This window comes from Vulpes lagopus, chromosome 16 (genome assembly GCF_018345385.1).
Source record: "Vulpes lagopus strain Blue_001 chromosome 16, ASM1834538v1, whole genome shotgun sequence".
NCBI lineage: Eukaryota > Metazoa > Chordata > Mammalia > Carnivora > Canidae > Vulpes > Vulpes lagopus.
In genome coordinates, this window is record NC_054839.1 from 11,195,550 (window position 1) to 11,218,168 (window position 22,619).

The 22,619-nt window shown below is 37.0% G+C and overlaps 1 protein-coding gene across 1 annotated transcript in view; it reads right to left on the minus strand.

Annotated features, from left to right (window-relative positions):
• The window catches only part of PCCA (propionyl-CoA carboxylase subunit alpha), a 394,660-nt gene that overhangs the window by 91,066 nt on the left and 280,975 nt on the right, over positions 1-22,619 (minus strand). Inside the window, exon 20 of the mRNA XM_041731155.1 lies at positions 3,873-3,971. Coding sequence (XP_041587089.1) covers positions 3,873-3,971 — 99 coding nt within the window. The remainder of the gene's footprint in view (positions 1-3,872; positions 3,972-22,619) is intronic.

Consider the following 22,619-nt stretch of genomic DNA (forward strand, 5'->3'; position numbering starts at 1 on the left):
ATGTAATATGTTGTATGTAAGTATACAATAAGGTTTTCTTATTATTCATATTGTTGATACCAGCAGCACTGATAGACATATATATTGGTACAGCCACATCGGAAAAACCATTTGGCATTACTGTGTAAGATTAAGAATACATAGTCCCTACAACCAAGCTGTTCTACTGGCATATTCCTTGGGAAAACTCTTATTTCAAGAAGAAACATACAGAGAAATGTTCTGAAAACAAAATAAGTAACACAAATATCTACTTAGGGGAGAAAGAATAAATCATGGTATATTTACATGACTTAATAACATATAGCATGGAAATAAATAAAGCTACATGCATCCCCATGACCAATCTCACAAACATAATACTAGAGGAAAAGGCAACTCGGAGAAGCAAAGAGAGAGTATGGTGCCAATGACATAAAGCTCAAAGACATCAAAAACTAAACAACATATTGTTTACAGTTGCACTGTATATATAATATCCCTAAAGAAGAGGAAGTAAGGGATGCATTTAAAAATGAAATTAAAAATTGGGATGGTAGTTACCCACCAAGGGGAGCAGGAGGAATAATTTAATTAAGCAAGAGCACAGAGAAAGTCAGGAGTATTTTTTAATCTAGATGGTAAGTAATTGGGTTTTTGCTGTATTCTTTAGTTTATATACAGATTAATACATATTTGTGTATATAGAATACTTAATAATAAAAAGTTTAAATGTAGGCACAAAAAACCAGGGGGAAAAAACCCAGTCATTATTACTATAAAATCACTTTAAAAACACTGTGGTCATATCCACCCCAGAATTCTTCTTTGAAACACACAGTAGCATTTCCACAGCTATTTAGAAGTATTGAACTGAAAGTCTTGGGCAACTCAGCCCAGGAAGTCAACACAGAGAAAAGGCAGCTGGGCACCAACCCTGAAGATCTGCCTATGCTTAAGGCAGGTGGAAGAGAAAGCCACAAAGAACACTGTGAAGCTAGTATTCGTTCTCCTGTCTTTTCAAATCCCTTAACCACACAATGCTCTTGTCTTGACTGAAAAGACTGAGACAAGATGATTTCCCTCCTCTGTTTTTGAAGCTCATCCTAACTTCTCTCTCTGCATCCAGTCTCATTTTCCTTGCATCCTCTTTCTACAATGCAACCAGAACCAAACTCTTCCTAAACTCCAATGCTCTCCACACCATTTCCTTTTTGAACACTCATCCACGGGTCCCACTGGCCACGCACGGATAAGGCAGAGGCCACAGTATGTAATTAATTAGCAAGGCTTCAAATGACTTGGTTCCTACTTGCTTCACTTTTGCTCATCACACCCAGCTTATTCTCTGAAGCAATGATTCTCAAACTGTTCCCCCTGGACTAGCAGCATTGGCATGACTGGAGAACTTATCAGAAATGCAAACCTAGGGCGTGATCCTGGAGTCCTGGGATCGAGTCCCACGTCGGGCTCCTGGTAGGGAGCCAGCTTCTCCCTCTGCCTGTGTCTCTGCCTCTCTCTCTCTCTCTCTCTCTCTCTCTCTGTCTATCATGAATAAATAAATAAGATCTCTTAAAAAAAAAAAAAACCTTAAAAAAAAAAAAAAAGAAAAAAAGAAATGTACACCTAGCCCAGACCTACTACACTGCAGTAAACTCTAGGGGTAGATCCAGCCATCTGGGTAATTCTGAAGCATGTCAGAGTTTGAGTATCATTGGCTTAAAGCATGAAAGGTAAAATATTATTTGAAGAACTCTGAAGAAGAAAATAAGATAGTACTATGTAGCACACACTCTGGGGTTATGATGCCAGCATTCAAATTTCTGCTCAGTTTCCTCCTAGATTTGTAATCTCAGAACAGTTGCCTAGACTGCTTCAGCAGAGTGTGATACCTAACAGCATAGGTCCCATAGCGAGCCTGCTTGGATATAAATCCTGGTTATACCTGCTATCAGCCATGTGACCTTGAGCAAGTCACTTACTTTCTCTGAGCCTCAGGTGCTTCATTTATGAAAGCATACATTATAATACCTACTTCATACAGTTGCCATGAAGATGAAATCAATATATATATGCACTGTGCTCAGAACTATATCTGATACAGAGTAAATATTATATATTATTTATTCTCATTATGTTATTAATTTCATGGGGACCACATTACATTTTGGAGATAAAAAATGTCAACACTGAATGCTAATGACCATAACAAGTGTATAAAGCTCACCTATTCCGGTAAAGAAAAACTTTCCTCACCTTTATTTAGAGTAATTAAGTTTGTTTGGTTTTTATCCAGTATACCAATTAGACCTCTCTGAGTTTATTTCCTTCCAATGAGATAGTATTTAACGGGAAGCAATGACCTCCTCTAAAGAGTCAGGGGGTTTGCCTTAAGGGGTAATTGATTTCAGATTAATGACTTTTTTTTAAAGCAAAGAACTTAACAAGAATAAAAAGGAATTTACTGAACAGTATCCTTATGATAAAAAAAATATTTCTGGGAATTATTCTAAATACATATCCAGCATTAACATAGCTAGGAACTCTCCATATGAAAGGGCCATCAAGTTACCTACCTGCAGTCATTGAGAAGGAAACTGAAAATATCCTGATATGCCACTTTCGGGAGCAGTTCCTTCCCCTCTCTATACCCGCTCCTGGGAGGTTACTCTATGTCCCCAACCAGAACAGGTGTCACTGGCCACAGTACATTCAGTGCAGAGTACATTCAATGGAACACAAGTATTATAGACCCATGTTTTTTGAAGACACAATAAATGGATCTTAAGTAATGTGAAATTATGCACTGATATTTTTTCCAAGGATCTTAAAGTGTTTCACCTCATAGTTAGAATTTATAAGAAAATATGAGAGAATAAAATAACTATAGCAAGCTACAAAATCAAAGTCAAAATATACAGCTCATTAACTAAGAGTTAAGACTTCTTAGAACCATAAAGAAAATATACCCAATGGCCTACTTAGAAATCAATTTAGTTATCAAATATTTAGTGGAGGCTTCTATCTCTAATAGAGGTATATGTGAATCTGGTATAGAGTTTTTATCTGTGATTCTCTTGATTTCTCTATGTTTTAAAAATCATTTTCCTGTATAAAATTCAGTTTCCTGTGCAAAATCAAGTTAAGGAAGCATAAAAATATTTTCATGTTAAAAAAAAAACTAAAAAAATAAGTATTTAGTACTATGGGGAGAAGGTTATGATTTTTTATTTGCATGTGACCATCACATGTTACATGGTGTTCTTTGTTTTCTTTTCCCTGGAGCCCTAAACCTTAACTAAGGTGAGCTGAAGGAATTTGGGCAGAATCTCTTTCAATGGCTGTCTACTTTAAAATGGAGGTTACTGATGACAAAGAACATTCAATCAATTCTGGATTTCAAGTCATTTTCTCAATGCAAGAAATCATACTTTGGAGGGAAAATATAGGTTAAAAAATTAAGACCATTCAATTTTTAAAAGGCATCAATGTGTTCTAGCAAGTCAAGCTGAACATAGCTCACCTTTCTGCTGATCTAATGCTACACAATCTCAATTACACAGAAAAGAAAGGTAATGAAGTCATATTTTATAACTACAAACCCAAAATGGCAACAAAAATTTTTAGCAAAGCACACAGGATACTTTATTTAGGACAAAGTATGGTAACATACACTAACTTTCCTGGATGGCCTGAAAAAAAGAAATATTGATTCCTCGGAATAAGACTTGCCTCAAGATCCTCCAAAGTAGGAAAAATGTTTTCAACCATAAAATGTAGGAGATGAATAAATGTGGCTTCTCACAACTGTATCTGTCAGTATTAACCACCCAGGTGCTAGTCAGGATTCTAGACTTGCCGGACTCCTCAAAGTAAATTATAGGAGTACTTACCTGTATTGTCCTCTGAGTGCCATCGACGCTGACAGACAATAAGGGGGAAGCCAGGTTCCACGTGCTGGTCACATTTAGTTTCGACCCATCAACTTCCACCTGTTGTGACACCAGTAAGATGGTTACCATGAAGAAAGACAGAAAACTGATCTCAAGTTCATTGCTGCATACAAAGCAGCAGCCATTTTAAACAGATGGCTCCCAAACAACCTGTCATGTTTACTGCTCCCTCCATGAAAGACAGGGTCCAACAAGAGTCTTCTCAGCCATCTCTGGGGAGAGGTGAAGGACCTGGGCACAGCTGCCTCTGGGTACTGAGGTTTCAAGTGATTTCCAGTAAGTAACAAACAGCCTTCTAACTCTAAACCTATCTGGACATGCTACATTTACTGCAATTAGACAAGTAATGCATATAAATTCCAGTGACATTTTGCAACCCAACATCAGGGCTTGCATATAATATCCTCTCCAAGGACCAAGAAAGAACTTTTTCTGTGTTAATTTTAATGAAGGACTATGCATTGTTATCTTAATTAAACAGAAGCTTTAATTAGGCAAAATTCTTTAGTGTTGAATATTAAAAGTCCATTTGAACTTTGCAAAAGTTCTGTCATATTTTTGTCGATCATAAATGACTAATTTCATCAAGTCATCATTTATGAAGATGTAAGAAAACCTTCATAATCTTTTAAAACAGATACTTTCAAGAGAAAAATTCTAATTTCCAAGTAAATAATATAAAAGTAACTGAAAGAAAAAAAAAGCAATGTTAAATTAAAATAATAAGTATTGGGTGAAATACTTCACCCAAGTATTGGCAAGTATATTGGCTCAGCGGTTTAGTGTTGCCTTCAGCCCAGGGCCTGATCCTGGAGACCTGGGATCGAGTCCCACATCGGGCTCCCTGCGTGGAGCCTGCTTCTTCTCTGCCTGTGTTGTGCCTCTGCCTCTCTCCCTCTGTGTCTCTCATAAATAAATAAATGAAATCTTAAAAAAATAAAATAATTAGTATTGTTAGTTATTGCTTCCTTTTCACTCACGGATTACCCAACTCGTGTATATGAGTGCTAAGAAAGCAATAACTAATATTTTAACTCTACAGTAAACAACCTAACAAAGGGATATTTAAGTTTGTTCAGGGTTCAGAATAACCCTGTAGCAAAGTCAAGACACATGATCCCTAACGATTCCTTCCCTCTCTCTTCTCTTAAACAATACTTAGTAAAATAAAAGATGGTGGAGACGTTACTGTTTAGTGTGTTTAGTGTGTTCTTATACATCTATACGGACTTTAGATAGTGGGAAGAAGGAACATTGGCTTGGGTCTCACCTGACATTGCTATTTTACTAAGTTAGAGCTACTTAACTAAGCTGGAGCATTTGACATCTCTGAACCTTAGCTGCCAAACTAAAATAGAGTAAAAATATCTATCCAAAAGGGTACTGTAAGATTAAAGAAGTTAACATATAAAACCCTCTACCAACATTCCTGTCATGGTAGGTACTAAGTATTTTCTCCTTTCTCCCATCCCTAATGGTTCCACTATCCTTGAATGAGTTTTAAAAATAAGGTCAGATAATCATACTACCTCATAAATTATTTACTATTAAAACACTAGATGAGAAAGATCTGTGAAGCAGCAATAATACATTTTAAAATTATCTATTTAGCACCTCTCCCCAAATTAAATATATCCTTATGTTATGAAAGATTTCCAAAAGAAGCTCCTAATAGTTTTTACAAATATTAAATGCTAAAGATACCTTTTAAAACTGAAAAAAATATTTGCTTTGACATGGCTTCTAAATTTAAAAAGATTTTAAAAGGCCAATGTTCAGTTATAAAAGTTTTATTTGTCAAAAAGGAAAGTTAGAAGCTATAAGGAAAAATTTTTAATGGCAAGCATTTAAAAATTTGTATTTGATATTCATTTTAAATCAACAGAGGTGACAGAATGAAATTGTAATTGTCATTTTTAGGACTTATGAGGGGGAACTGAGAAAAGAATCCAATCTATTCAACTTCTGTAGAGGAAGAATCAATTTACCACTGCCTAAAGAAAACTATTTTTATGAATGTTCAAACAAAATGTATCATACTCATATAATAGAATATCATTTGATAGTAAAAAGGAATGAAATGCTGATAGATGCTACTATGTGGACGAAGCCTGAAAACATACTAACTGAAAAGCCACTTATAGAGGATCACACATTACATAGTTCCATTTAGAATGAAATGTTCAGAAGAGAAAAATCCATACAGACATAAAATAGATTAGTGGTTGCCTTGGGTTGGGGGTGTGGGGATAGATGGAAGGATTGAAGGGTGACTGTTATGGGGTATGGGCTTTCTTATTTGACACTACGAAAATGTTCTAAAATGTGGTGATGGCTGCACAGCTCTGGGAATATATACCACAAGCTACTGAGTTGTACAATTCATACAAATTGTATGGTATGTGAATTATATCTCAATAAGGCTGTTAAAAAATAAGTAACAAATGAAAATAGAAAGGAGGGGTTTTACTTTTTCAAAAATCAGAAGCAATATTTTGTGAGAAATTAAAGACCTAAAAAATGGATACACACACACACACATACACATACACCATGTTCATGAAATAGAAGTTTTAGTATTATTAAGATATAAGTTCTCTCCCAAACCAATTTATATATTCATTGTAATTCCAAACAATATCCCAGCAGGCTTGTTTTGTTTTGTTTTGTTTGGGTAGCAAATTCTAAAATACATGGAAAAGCAAGGATATAGAATAAAGATAATTTTGAAAAATTAACAAATTTGGAGAACTTATGTCCCCTGACTTTAAGACTTCTCAATCACTTGATGAGATGAGCACTGGGTGTTATACTATATGTTGGTAAATTGAATTTAAATAAAATATTTTTTTAAAAAAAGACTTCTCATTAAGCTACACTAATCAAGACACTGGTGTAAGAATAGACATAGTCATTAATAGAAAAAAATGAGAGTTCAAAGACCTATATGTAAAGGGTTAATGGATTTTTTTAAAGTGTTAAGATATTAAATGGCAAAAACAGTTTATGAACAAATAACACTGAAACAATTAAACATCCATATTCAAACAAATAAACCTGACTTTATCCCACAATTTAAAAAAAATCAATTCAAAACCATGAAAACTAAATATAAAGTGTAAAAATAAAAAACTCCTAAGAGAAAACCTTAATGATCTTGATCCAGGCAAAGATGTCTTAGGACATAAGAAATATAAATCTTTTTTTTTTAAGAAATATAAATCTTGGGATCCCTGAGTGGCGCAGCGGTTTGGCACCTGCCTTTGGCCCAGGGCGCGATCCTGGAAATCTGGGATCGAATCCCACGTCGGGCTCCCGGTGCATGGAGCCTGCTTCTCCCTCTGCCTATGTCTCTGCCTCTCTCTCTCCTCTCTCTGTGTGTGTGACTATCATAAATAAATTAAAAATTTAAAAAAAAAAAAGAAATATAAATCTTACAACTAAAAACAGATGAATTAGACTTCATCAAAATTATAAATTTATTTGAAAGACACTGTTTTTTTTTTAATTTTTTTTAAATTTTTATTTATTTATGATAGTCACAGAGAGAGAGAGAGAGAGGCAGAGACACAGGCAGAGGGAGAAGCAGGCTCCATGCACTGGGAGCCCGATGTGGGATTCGATCCCGGGTCTCCAGGATCGCGCCCTGGGCCAAAGGCAGGCGCCAAACCGCTGTGCCACCCAGGGATCCCTTGAAAGACACTGTTAAGGAAAGGGCAGTTGAGCCCCAGGTTGGGGGAGAATATTTGCAAAACAAATAAAGGAACTGAGTCCAAAATCTCAGGTGGATGCCTGGGTGGCCCAGCAGTTAAGCATCTGCCTTCAGCCCAGGGCTTGATCCTGGGGTTCTGGAATTGAGTCCCACATCAGGCTCCCTGCATGGAGCCTGCTTCTCCCTTTGCCTGTGTCTCTGCCTCTCTCTCTCTCTCTGTGTCTCTCATGAATAAATAAATAATTTTTTAAAAAAGAATTCTCTTTCATAATACAATAAAAAAACTGAATTTCTTTAAAAATGGGCAAAAGATTTGACCAGACACTTCATCAAAGAAGAGAAATGGGGCAGCCCAGGTGGCTCAGTGGTTTAGTGCTGCCTTTGGCCCAGGGCGCAATCCTAGAGACCTGGGATCGAGTCCCATGTCAGACTCCCTGCATGGAGCCTGCTTCTCCCTCTATGTCTCTGCCTCTCTGTGTGTGTCTCTCATGAATAAGTAAATAAAATCTTTAAAAAACAACAACAACAACAAAAATGGACGATAGAGAAATGGACGATAAGCACATCACTGAGTGGTCATTAGGGAAAAACAAAATTATAATGAAATAGCACTGCCCATCCACAAGAATGGCTAAAATGCAAAGGAGTGATAATACTAAGAGCTGACAAACATGTGAAGTAACTGAAACTTTCATACATTGCAGGCAGGAATGCAGAATAGTAGACCTGCTTTAGAAAACCCCAGAGGATTGGAGACATATGTACACATAGAGTGTGCATGAACGTTCACAGAAGCTTGTTTATGATAGAATATATACACAGAAAGTTTACATCTACCTCATACTGGAAAGGCCTCAAAAGTCCAATGAACCAAATATAATGGACAAAAACAGTATATCCACACAACAGAAAATGAGCAATAAGCATCTCAAAAGTATTCTGCTAAGTGAAAGAAGGCTGACGCAAAAGAGTATATGGAACATAAGTATGATTCCATCTATAGAACATTTGAGAAAAAGCAGAAACCAGGTCAGCTATTGCTAGGGGCTACGGGTGTATGAGGATAAGCTTGACTAGCAAAGGGCATAAGTGAACTCTATGCGGTGAAATGTTCTAAATCTTGATTTTGGTGGTGATTATATGACTGTACAGATTTGTCAAAACTCAATCAAACCATACAATTAAAGAGTAAATTTTTTTATTAATTATATCTCAACAAATCTGATTTTTTTAAAAAAATATTTTATTTATTTATTCATGAGAGGCACAGAGAGAAAGAGGCAGAGACACAGGCAGAGAGAAAAGCAGGCTCCATGCAGGGAGCCCGATGTGGGACTCAGTCCCAGGACTCTAGCATTATGCCCTGGGCTGAAGGCAGACGCTTAACCTCTGAGCCACCCAGGGGTCCCAAGAAATCTGACTTTTAAAAACAAAAACAGAGTTGCCTGGGTGGCTGAGTCGGTTAAGCGTTTGACTTGATTTCAGCTCAGGTTGTGATCTCAGAGTCTTGAGATAAAGCCCCATGTCAGGCTCTGCACCTAGTGAGGAGTCTGCCTGAAATTCTCTCTCTCTCTCTTCCCCTCCCTCCCTGCTCACTCGCTCTCAAATAAATAAAAAGTCTTTAATAAAATAAAATGATTTTAAAAACAAAAACAGGGAGGAAAGTCTACTTCTTCAAAAACTGAAAATAGTTATGTTTGAACCACCTTTATCTTCCCTTACTAATAATTTATTTACCTGCATCCTCTGCTACTGGATGAGTGAACATGAATGTTAATTTGGGAAGAAAGACAGAAGGAAAGTTTCTTCTAGACAGAAAACCAGGGGGAAAAGTCCTTTTCAAGTTCTATGGATTACATGAAAGAAAGACACAGAGGGCAGATGAGAGTATCAGAAATCAAAGATCAGAGACATCCCCATCTCCATTGGGTAGGAGGTAGAAATGGAAAGAAATGTGTGAAAACATTCTGACAAGTATCAGGTACCCTAAAAATATCTGAGCTGGAGGTCTACTTCTGGTCCATAGTCTGGAGAGGCAGTAGGCTTCTACTAAAGCCCAGTACTTGATGTCATGGCATTCCTAATGTGGTGTGTAACCAAAAGCACAGCACTGACAGTGGAAGAAGCTGGATAGATGACGCAAGCACACCATGATAGGAATCCAGAAGTTTCTACCTATCTTAGTGAGATAACAAAGTCTGGGCCAGGATAAAGACAACATAGTACAGAGAACTCCATGACTACAGGCAAGTAGTAACCAGAACTATGGGTAGCATAGGCTTCTTCAGTGACAAAGAGGATAAATCATCACCTGACAGTCAGTCACAGGTCCAGGTCCTTGCAGCAAAGCCTTATAAAGACACCGTGGGTCTGCACTCTCTTTCCCACCTCTATAGTTATGAGGTGAGTCCAACCACGTGCCTAAAGACCCTTTTTGCCTGCACCCAAACTCCATCCAGCAGTGACGGCCGGAGTAAGGGAAAGAAACCTAAAGCACCATGGTATTGGAATGACACTGCTTACACTGAAGTGTTTCCTCCCCCTCTCCCTTTACTAAAGGTAGAAGGGAGAGGGCTTGTGAGGAAGAGGATGTGACAGACATGCAGAAACATCTCCTTGTAAACCCAAGAAGTAAGGAGCATAATTTTGCAACCTCACTTTATAACTGAAGCAAGGAAGTTATCATAGCTCCAAATCATAAACTATGAAGCATATCTGCAAATTAAAATGAGGGAAGAAAACACACTGAAAACCATCAGATGCCTTCTCAGTCCTCAAGCTGTAAACAGATTTCACCAAGAAGCGTAATTCACAATAGCAGATGCAATGATTCTATTGATGCTTTCATTAGATAAGCAAAATCTGGATGTAAGTATAGGGCATGAGGAGAGCAGGGAATTTGAACATTATAATACTATAGATGGATTCTTGTTACTATGCCATATACACATTGTTTACACCTAATTCTTTAGCCAAAGGGGACTGAAACAGCAGATGTGGAGTGGAAGTGGCGTTTCACTATTACAACACTGAGAACCTGACATAAAGTACCACCCTATCTTTTCCATGCCAAAAACTAATGGGAAGTGAAATCTAGGACAATGGAAATCACAGATTTGATGAGAGGGTTTTAGAGTAATAGGCCTAACAAAGTTGTAGGCTGCCCATGCTTACACCCAACCAACTACCCAACTGCACATAATGATCAGGAAATAAGCAATACTGGATCTTCGGATACAATTTGCAAGACATTTTTACCAAGAAAAAAGGTAAATTCAGAGTATTATAACACAAGAAGAACTACTCAAGGAAACACAGGAAGAGATCAGATAAATAATTCTGCAAAGTCTCAAAGATAACCATAGGAAACATGACTCCTCTTTTAAAAAATGAGCTCAAAGAAGAAAAACAAAGGTTCAAAGAAGAGATCATACAACAACAGAAGGAAATGAAAATCAAGCTGGTAGAACTCAGAAAAAAAATGAAGAGAAAAATAACGTTATAAAGATAAAAGCCACCTTAAGAAGCAACCAAAAATAGAATCAATGAGACTACAAAGACAGACAAAGACATAGAGAAATCATATAAAATAAAACAGAAAAGACTAGCAATATAAAAATTTATAAAGAAGACAACAAACATGGAGGAGGGAGAAATGGGATTCAAATAATATACAAAAGATGTTTTCAAAAAGGTTTATAAAGAAGAAAGAATAAATACAAATTCAAAGACATGACAGAGTAAAACTTTTCAAAATGAATAAAACCTTGAATTTGTAGAATGATGTTGTTTACAGAACTTTAAGAATAAAGAGAGTTATGTGGAGATTTAGGCAAAATTAAGAAATCAGGCACAAGCAAGCAAAAACCTCAGGTCAGCCTTATTTCTCAAGGACAAAACTGATACATAAGACCACAGAGGAATGTGGTTCAAGTACTAAAAAGAAAAATGTTGCCCCCCAATTTTATACCCAGCCAAGATGTCCTTAAAGTATATCATATAAATACATCTTGTAGCATATAGAAGAACTTAGCACCCTTTCTTTAAAAAGGAGGCATCTGTCTACAAATTGGTATGAAACCACACCCAAGAAATTGATGGCATTAATCATTTGTTAAGGAAAAAAAAAAAAACCTCTAAGTGCATTTTGTAAATGTATAGAATATCTCTAGGAAAATATATAAGAGGAGAGGAGGGGTTGAGGGACAGGGATGGAAGGGAGGCTTGCTTTTTACTGTAAATCTATTCATACTATTTAAACTTTGTTCTGTATATGTTATGTATTAAAAACTATAAAGGTGGGGATCCCTGGGTGGCGCAGCGGTTTGGCGCCTGCCTTTGGCCCAGGGCGCGATCCTGGAGACCCGGGATCGAATCCCACATCGGGCTCCCGGTGCATGGAGCCTGCTTCTCCCTCTGCCTGTGTCTCTGCCTCTCTCTCTCTCTCTCTCTCTCTCTCTCTCTCTCTGTGACTATCATAAATAAATAAAAATTAAAAAAAAAACTATAAAGGTGAGGAGAAGTATAAGGATCTATTTTCCTCTCTCATGGTATCATGAAGTCAACATGTACTTTATACCTTTCACTAATGGGCACACAACACATAACAGCTATTCTTTTAAAACTTCATTTTGGTTAAGACACAAATATTCATTTCAATTTCTCTGGTCATAGATGTCTTGATTTCATTTCCAGCACCCAATTTTGGAATGTATTTTGGACAAACCCTCTGTATCAACTCTTCCTAATCTGAAAATGAGGCACCTGCATGAACAATGCTAAAGATCTCATTTAGGCTAAAACTCTATGGTTTTATGGTTGCAAAGCCCTTTTATTTAAGATACACTTACTATTTCTGATATGGCAAATTCCAAGATTTGAAAGGAACTTTGTTTTGCTCAGGGGTAGGAAATTTTTAAGACCTTTCCTTTGACAAACAATAAAAACTAACAAATTAATTCAAATTCTGTGTGGGAATTTAAAAAAACAGACCAATAATAAAATGACAAATGACATAATACTCTGGGGTACAAATAAAATTTCATACCTTTTGAGTCAGACAGTATCACGGAAATGTTCTAAGCACTATGAAAATACTACACTACTTTAAATTATTTTAAAACTCTATTTAAAAAACAACCCAAAGGGATCCCTGGGTGGCGCAGCGGTTTGGCGCCTGCCTTTGGCCCAGGGCGCGATCCTGGAGACCCGGGATCGAATCCCACGTCGGGCTCCCAGTGCATGGAGCCTGCTTCTCCCTCTGCCTGTGTCTCTGCCTCTCTCTCTCTCTGTGTGTGACTATCATAAATAAATAAAAAAATTAAAAAAAAAAAAACAACCCAAAGACACAACATCTTTGTTTAGAAACCCTTACCCAGATATACAGATTTCATGTATTTAGTTTAAATAGACCTAGGACTCAAGTGCATCAAATCTACATTAATTATCACATGAATTCTGACCCACACTCTTGGCAGATGACCCCCTCTTTTCTTTACCCAAATTGAAGCCACAAGACATCAGTCCTCTTATTTTTTGGCATCATTGAACCATCTTTCCTTTACTGATATCTCACACACTGACTGCTTCCTCTGCCTCTGCGCACATACAGGACTCCTATATTTTCACAGATGGGGAGTTGACCCACTATGCCCTCCAACCACCAAACTGCTTCTTTCCTTCTTTTCTCTGATAGGCTCTAGAACAAGTGTTCGGTACCTTTTTTCCTACTGTGTAACTTTTTCTCATAACCTTCTACAATCTGGCTGCTAAAACGGTATTCTGAAAGTTCACAAATCTTCTTTAGCAATTATATAGTCTCTTCTTAATTCTCATTACTGTTTACTCCTCACAGGAAGAAAGAACTCTCGGGAGGAGGTGATATTTATGACAAGGTCTGAAGATGAGTAGAAATTAGTTGGTAGCAGTGGGTGGGCGGTAATATCCAGAGGGAATTTCATGTAAAAAGTCCCAGAGGCAAAAAAGAGTTTACTCCTGTAACCAAGGTGCCAAGGACAGAAAACCAAGGTAAGCATGGTAGCCAGTGGGGGGGGAAATGGGAAAACTGAAGGATTCCAATTTGAGAGTAACATCATCAACTTGGTCTTTTTTAAAGATCGGTCAGGCTACAGCTTGGAGAATGAATGAATGAGACGAAACAAGAATGAAAACTATAGTAGTCTAGTCAGCTGGTAGTGGGGAGAAGCAGGATACTCAGGAGTAGTATAAATTGGGGAAGGAAAGTAAAAAGTGTGAATACAGACGTCATGAAATAGTCATGAAGAAAAGAGAGATGAGCTTATCAGAAAACCAGAAAAACTACCACCCAGTGTTGAATGCTCAGCCACAGCAGGACGTCATGCACAATCTGCTTCTGGTGTACAGTTTTCCCCAGCAATGCTCAGGTACCTTGCGTGTTGTAGCCATAAAGAAACTGGCTAAGTTCATCTAAGTTTGAGAATAACGGAAGAACAAAGGGGTTGAGGAAGTTGAGGGTATATGTAAGCAAAATACTACAATTATAGGCCAGGGTATCTAAGCTGGATAAAGAATAGAAAAAACAGGAATGGGATCCATGGATGGAGAGAAAATATAAGGACTAATGGTTATACTGAGGCAGAGAGATAGACCATGAACTGGTTGCTGGCCTTCAAATGCACAGGAGGAGGGACCTTAGAAGTTGCCAAGAGGGAAGGGAGGTAGTGATATAGCCAGGTGATATGAACTTCAAAGAACAAGGGTTTTCCAAGAGGGAGGGGAACATGGCCTAGAACGGTACTAGAGGGAAAAACAGTCTCACTTCCCATCTCAGAGGGGCATGTATTATGGGAGAAAAACAACCACCAGGTTTCTGTGGAGGCAAGTAAGTGGCAGAATATTCAGAGAAAATGTCTGAGAATACAGGGCAGTTTGTTGACAACAAGGCAAGAGACAGAGGGCACAGTGGGAAGGGTAGAGAGGAAGGGGACAGATGATGTTGAAGAGTGTGGATGACTGGGGAGGCTTTCCAATGGCCCAGCTTCCCTCCACAACAATCCCACTTGCACCTGCTCCTCCCTCTCACCTGGACTACTGCAATAAACAAGTGTATTTTTCTGGACCTCCAATTGGTTCTTCTCACTACAGGCAGAATAGTCTCTGGTAAACATAAACCTGATCACTTACAAAATTAGAAAGAAAGGGGGTAAAAACTATGAGAATGACCAAATAAAGGTCCTGACTGCTTTTGGAAAGTGTAAACTCCAAAAAAGATGTGTAATACTGCAACCTTCAGTATGTGAACATCATCTCAGCATTCTATAATCATTAAAGAATACACTCTATTTAAAGTATTGATATTTAAAGTTCAAATTAAACAGAGAAAGGCAAAAAAATAAATAAATAAATAAATAAACAGAGAAAGGCTATGCAGCCCATCTTAACACACCATTTTCTGCAAAGATGCCCCCACCTAAAGAGGATTACTTAAGTTACTCATAAGAATGTTTATGATGTTTAAAACCACCCTCCAAAAACATGATTCTTTCTTACTTCAAGAAAGCATTTTCTCATATATAACAATCTACTGGTAACTTTGTACTTCATTAAAAGCATTTAATTGCATTTGTGGTACAAATAATGTTGATGTGGAATATTTTCCATGAGTTGTTTGGAACATTCAATTTTCCTATCTACGTAACCATAAGGGAAAAAGAAAGTGCACACCCAAAATTAATTTGACATTTGAGAGAGATTACTTACATCCTTTACCATTAAAAAACAAAAAAAGGCACTTCCTCAGAGGTGCCTCATGACACGGTTAAAATGTTGTAACTCCATTTGCAATAACCACCTGCTAAATGAGTTTTTTCAACAGTAGGAATGTAAAACTTACAAAACAAAGTATTTGCCAAAAAGGTTTTCCAGAAATAATAAAAATTTGGGAAGATACAGGCTGTAAAAAGAGTTTCTGATTCACCATACAATTCTTCTTATTTTGTTATACACAAATTATCTTTTGTCATAAAGTGTTAAAATTAGCATTGTGCAGAATTAGATCTAAGATAAAAATCAAGGTATTCATTCCACTACTTTAAAAAGACTTTTATCACATATTTTGCTTCTATTTCTGAAAACAATATGAAGGATAAAAAAGATCTGTTGATCAAGCTATAACTACTTTTCAGAAAAGAATAACTAGTGTTTGCTCATTAGACTTTCATAGCACATCTTAAAAATTATCAGTTTGCACAAAATATGGAAAAAGATATGCAGTTTTCTGATTTGACTAGGCTGGAGAGGATCCTAGAAAAGCATATTCCAACCCAACCCTCTCCTCCTCCTATTGCACGTATAAGGAAATTAAAGAAACATATAAATTATGGAAGCAAGAGAGGCAATTATCCTACAATTCTCAGAGTATTTCACTGAAATCCACATGTCAAAAGCAAAAGTAACACTTGTAATCTAAATACTAAGGTATAATGCTTCTCTATGGCAGATAGATACTCCCTACTTATTTGTACCTTGAAATAAGACTACTCTAGAGATAAAGATGCTTATTGATTCTTTTTGGTTTTTATCTCTTAATTACTGCTAACAAAAATATGATTATTTAACTGTATATCAAATTGATGAGGTATGTCCAACATCCCCTAATAACAAAGGAATCTATAGGCCATGCAGTTAACTACATGGGGATATTACCACCATCTACCATCATCATAGCTCACTGACTTCTTCTACATACACCGAGTCTAAATATGTGAAACACAAACAAGTTTTTTTTTTTCAATTTTGTAGTTGCAATGTTGACAATAAGAAACATAACTTTCCTAAAATTTAGGTCTATTAACTTTGCTAACTTACTTGCTTTAATTTCTCAGGTAAAACATGATAAAAATAACTCAGACATTTTTATTAAATTATAATAATAATTCCTAACATTCTAATATAAACTACAGCACAATCTTAATTAGTTCTTAATATGATATAAAAAGTGTAGGTTTTCTTTATCCTGCTTTCCTATTTACTAAAATACTTCTTCCAAAATATAGTCATGATACCTCTACTCCCCTTCCAGAGGGAAATGAGATGCTAGTTTTCTGAAAACAAAAGGAAACAACCATTTTTCTTAAGTTTCTCCTTACCACCATCGCCTTGGAAACAGTCTTTTACTTCTCTCCCAAAAAGATATGTAATAATGACAAAAACATCAAAGGGATTAGACACCATGATGGTGAAGATCTGTTAATCTGTCACAAAAGATTATATTAAATATGCATGTGTTATAAATGTAATTAAATATATCTCAAAGGATGTGAATTGCAAAAACGAATTTTAGGTACTCATCTACAATCAGCCAGGTTAACTAGTTTCTCTTTAATTATCACCTCATTAATTGATCAGTCACAACTGTAATTTCAGTCATATGGTTTAAAAAAAATCCTGCATTATTTTGCTTACACTTTAATTATAGTAGTAGTTTTTTTGGATTGGTGTGATAAGGTCATTCTCTGCAGATAATACTGTAAATTATATCACGCTTAAGGAATAACTGTAAGTAGATGGGTTTAACATAATGAGCAAGCAAAATTGCCTTTACTTCTCCTACCAAATCTACCAAATCAAGATGGAATCTTGCGTTTTCTCTGTAGTTTTTTCAACAGTCAGTATGTCTATATTTGAACCTCAGGTTCACAAGCTGCCTAACTACTTGTGCCTCTGTTCTCACATTTTAGATCTGTGCTCACAGAGTGGTTATGAGGAACAAAGTCAAGCACTCAGAACAGTACCAGGTGTGTAATTAGCCCTCAGCAAATGCTGGCTGTTGGTGAACTTTCAGTAGAGTGATACTATGTCCTCCCCCCACAATGATGACTGTTCTGGATCTATTTTTCAACAGGCCTGCTTTTGCTTGTTCTTCCATTAATACCTCCTCCATTTTTATCCTTTTAATTTCATCTCATTTCTACTAGCATCTCTTTTGCTTTTCCTCTGTATTTCACTACCACAGCCCCCCCACAATGAAATCCCAGAACCTTAGATGCTGGTTCACCCACACAAGACCTAAGTGGGCTACACTACCTTCACAGTAACCTCTAAGTCCTCCTTCCTCCTACATTCCCATATGCTGCAACTGCGACGTGCCATTTCCTAATCCCACCTCCTTTATCTAGCCTACCCGGCACTATACATTCTGGTTCTAGCTTTAGGCACACAAGCTACCCTAATAGCTCATTTCTCGAGGCCAATAACAAATATATTTGATATTCTATGTTCCTACCTACCAAGGATTACTCCTGGTTCTGCACTCTCTTCTTAACTTCTGTGGCCATTGATAATATTATTCCTAATACATTATAAAGATATTTATTATGTCTTTCTTGTACTGTAATACCAATAACATATATATGATAGTCTTATGTTTGAATTTTAAAACTGTAGTACCAAATTTACTGCCAAAAAATTAGTATGTATTTTATGTCCTTAAAACTTCATGTGAATTATAGATCTAATAATAGAATATTTTATAAGCATGAACAAGAAAACATTTGTTGGGATGCCTGGGTGGCTCAGTGGTTGACCATCTGCCTTTGGCCCAGGGTGTGATCCCAGAATCCAGGATGGAGTCCCACATCAGGCTCCTCCCAGGGAGCCTGCTTCTCCCTCAGCCTATGTCTCTGCCTCTCTCTCTCGCTGTGTCTCTCATGAATAGATAAATAAAAATCTTAAAAAAAAGAATACATTTTGTCATGGTAAAGAGTGAGATACTGGAATTAATGCCCAAGAACTATTCACCACATCCATCCAGTGAATAAATTAACAACCAATCTTATACTCTTTAAGACCAAATTATATCTCAAGAAAAACCCTAGTAAATCTATTCATTAAGTTGATCATAATTTTTTTAAAAACACACTTGGAAAGAGTTGATAGGATAGCTTATAACAAACTGACATAACTGCACTAGTATGAGATAAGGTTTACCAGTTACCAGTATTTTTTCATTGCTTCTAATGGCAAAATGGTAAAGTCAGTTTCTATCATTTTAATGAATGGTCTGGGAAAATATTTCCTTTTACCCTGTTCCTTTTTTTGTGAAGTAATTTCGAATGTATATAAAAACTGGGGCGCCTGGGTAGCTCAGTCAGTTAAGCATCTGATCTTGATTTCAGCTCTTGTCACAATCTCAGGGTAGTGGGGATCCCTAGGTGGCTCAGCGGTTGAGCGCCTGCCTTCGGCCCAGGGCGTGATCCTGGAGTCCCAGGATCAAGTCCCACGTCAGACTCCCTGCATGCAGCCTGCTTCTCCCTCTGCCTGTGTCTCTGCCCCTCTCTCTCTCTCTCTCTCTCTCTCTCTGTGTGTCTCTCATGAATAAATAAATAAAATCTTAAAAAAAAATAATCTCAGGGTAGTGAGATCGAGCCCCACATCAGACTCTATACTCAACAGGGAGTCTGCTGGAGATTCTCTTTCTCCCTCCCTCTTTGCCCCTTCCCCCACTAGTTTTCTCTCTCTAAAAATAAAATCTTTTTAAAAAATGTACAGAAAAACTGCAGCAACAGTACATCAAGTTCAGATTCCCTATTTGTTATTAATTTTTGCCAGTTAATAATTTTGCTAGTTATGATGTTCCACTGCCCCCATTCCTAAGTACAGAGATGCCCTCTGTACAGTACCCTTCTGTACAGTACAACAAGCAAAATCAGTGCATTAATACTGATTCATTTTTTTTTTTTAAAGATTCCTGCAGGGAGCCCAATATGGGACTCGATCCCGGAACTCCAGGATCACTCCCTGGGCCAAAGGTGGCACTAAACCGCTGAGCCACCCAGGCTGCCCGATTTCATATAGTCTTAATGCATGTTATTCAGATAAACAGCTTTTATCTTAGATTGCTGATCACTGACAACATAGTGCTAATTCAAAACTCCCCAGGACAGCTTTTGGTAAGACTAATAAAGCAACTTTTAAGTATTTTTATATGCAACGATGTGGATGGAACTAGAGGGTATTATGCAAAGTGAAATCAGTCAGTCAGAGAAAGACAAATACCACATGATTTCACTCACATGCATAATTTAAGAAACAGAACAGATGAAAATGGGAAGGAAAGGAAAAATAAAATAAGATAAAAAGAGAGAGGGAGGCAAACCACAAGACACTCTTAACTACACGGGACAAACTGAGGGTTGCTGGAAGGGAGGTAGGTGGGGGGAAGGGGTAACTGGGAAATGGGCGCTAAGGTAGGCACTTGATGTCATGAGCACTAGGTGTTATATGCAATGGATGAATCACTAAATTCCACCCTTGAAACTAATAATACACTATATGTTAACTAAATTAAATTTAAATAAAAAATTTAAAAGACATTTTTAGTCATAATGTCCTATGAAGTGTTGATAATACTTGTATTTAAAAGTTCTCATGTGCTTAGAGTAGCAGATTAAAGTTGTTACAACTATATAAAAAAACTCCATTACGTCCTTTTAGGATACAAAATCTACACAGGAACTAGTATATCAGAATGAACAACCCATTCCCCACACACACATACACATACATTTAACATAGCTCATTTACAAAAAGTGAGAAAGAATTTCAAATGAAATTAAAAATGCCACTTAAAAAATGCCACTTAAAATTCTATCCCATTTCTAGGGTTTCACTTTCATGTCCATACAAATAAAATTATCTATTCAAGTTGTTAGATTAATCCTTTTCATTCTGATGACTGCGAACAAAGTAAGACCATTCTATTATTTCTAAAACTGCTCCCAAACTGAAAGGAGAAGAAAACTGGCACTTTTCCAGGAGCCTTGAAAAGGGGCATGGCTAATGTAATATATCAGTTTGGGTAGCAGTTACCAGAAATAACATACCTATCATGGCCAGAGAGAAAGCTAACAAGTAAAGAAGACTGTACACTGATGAGGAATAGCACAAGTAATTAATGAGCAAACTGTATTCATTCTTGAAGACCTCCAGAGATACAAACTGAAACAGAAATAGTGATGTATTTATATTTTAATTTCTTAGAAAGCTATAAAAAATCTGAAACAGAACTGGTGCAGCCACTCTGGAAAACTGTGTGGAGGTTCCTCAAAGAGGTAGAAATAGATCTGCCCTACGACCCAGCAATTGCACTGCTTGGGATTTACCCCAAAGATACTGATGCAGTGAAACGCCGGGACACCTGCACCCCAATGTTTATGGCAGCAATGTCCACAATAGCCAAACTGTGGAAGGACCTTCAGTGTCCATCGAAAGATGAATGGATAAAGAAGATGTGGTCTATGTATACAATGGAATATTACTCAGCCATTAGAAACGACAAATACCCACCATTTGCTTCGACATGGATGGAACTAGAGGGTATTATGCTGAGTGAAATAAGTCAATTGGAGAAGGACAAACATTATATGGTCTCCTTCATTTGGGGAATATAAAAAATAGTGAAAGGGAATAAAGGGGAAAGGAGAAAAAAATAAGTGAGATATATCAGAAAGGGAGACAGAACATGAAAGACTCCTAACTCTGGGAAACAAACTAGGGGTGGTGGAGGGGGAGGTGGGCGGGGGTGGGGGTGACTAGGTGACAGGCACTGAGGTGGGCACTTGACGGGATGAGCACTGGGTGTTATTCTATATGTTGACAAATTGAACACCAATAAAAAATAAATTTATTTTTAAAAAAATAAAAAAAAAATCCGAAACATTTCAAGCAATGATACTTTGAAACAAGGATCAACTCAAATCAATTCTCAGGACAGATCAGATGCATGGAAAAAAGCCACAAGAGTATGAAAAATCTTGGTTTCTCTACCTCTTATAGCCAAGGATTGACATTTCAAACAGCTTCTAAAAGTTTACTATAACTGGATCATAATAAATCTCAAGGGGACTTGGATCAATAGCAGAGTACAAAATTTACATAAAGTACTTATCTGTTAACCAGTAGACAGAAGGGTTACAGTAACTGTTTGCAGTACTGAACTCCCCAGCAGAAGCCTCGAGCTGGCATCCCTTCCTAAACATCCCTTTGGAAAAGGGCCCTTCGAACCAAATGAGATTGGACTTGATTTTTTAATACAGGTAATTGTAAATTATTATGGGTGGGGAGTAGACCAAAAATACAGAGAAATATCTACATAACCAAACATAAGCTAAAGAGTATAGTCATGCCTTCTCCTAACTCAACTAAAGAAAAATACTTTCTCTATGGAAAATATTTCTACAGAAAAAAACACACATCATTAACTCTAGTGTAAAAAAGCTAAGATCAATCATTACAGAAAAACTAAAATTATTAACCCTTCTGTGAGGGGTGAAGTAGGAACAGGCATAAAGATCCAGTCCAGTAACTACAAATTCTACACAATCATTCCTTTCTTTTTTTTTTTTCTGTATATTTTTTATTGGAGTTCAATTTTCCAACATATAGCATAACACTCAGTGCTCATCCCATCAAATGCCCCCGTCAGTGCCCGTCACCCAGTCACCCCATTCCCCCACCCACCTCCCACAGTCATTGCTTTCAATGAAGAAACTGTCTTTAGAAAGCTCCTATTAAAATCCACATGGCCTCGAAATTAACTCATTTGTACACGAGCACACATATTAGTTCATTAGGTTATGCAACTTTCACTTTAGAGGAGTCATTTTTGATAAAAGGATCTGGGAAATTTTTTTTTTTTGGGGGGGATAATTTTTTAAAAGCAGGTACTGGGAAGGAACTGGGAAGTACAGAAGTCTTTACAAAAGTAGAGGGTGAGGTCACAAGCATATTAAAGAAAGAAAACAACAATCCCGTTATGGAAAATTTCAAATATATACATCAACAGCAAGAACAGCTTAATAACCCTCATAGTTCCAGCACCTTAGTTCAAAACTTATCCACTTATTAAACCAATCTTGTCTCGCATATATCCCCACTGATTCCCCTAGCCTGCTCCATGACTATTTAGAAGCAAATCCCAGGCTTCTTGTTCTTTC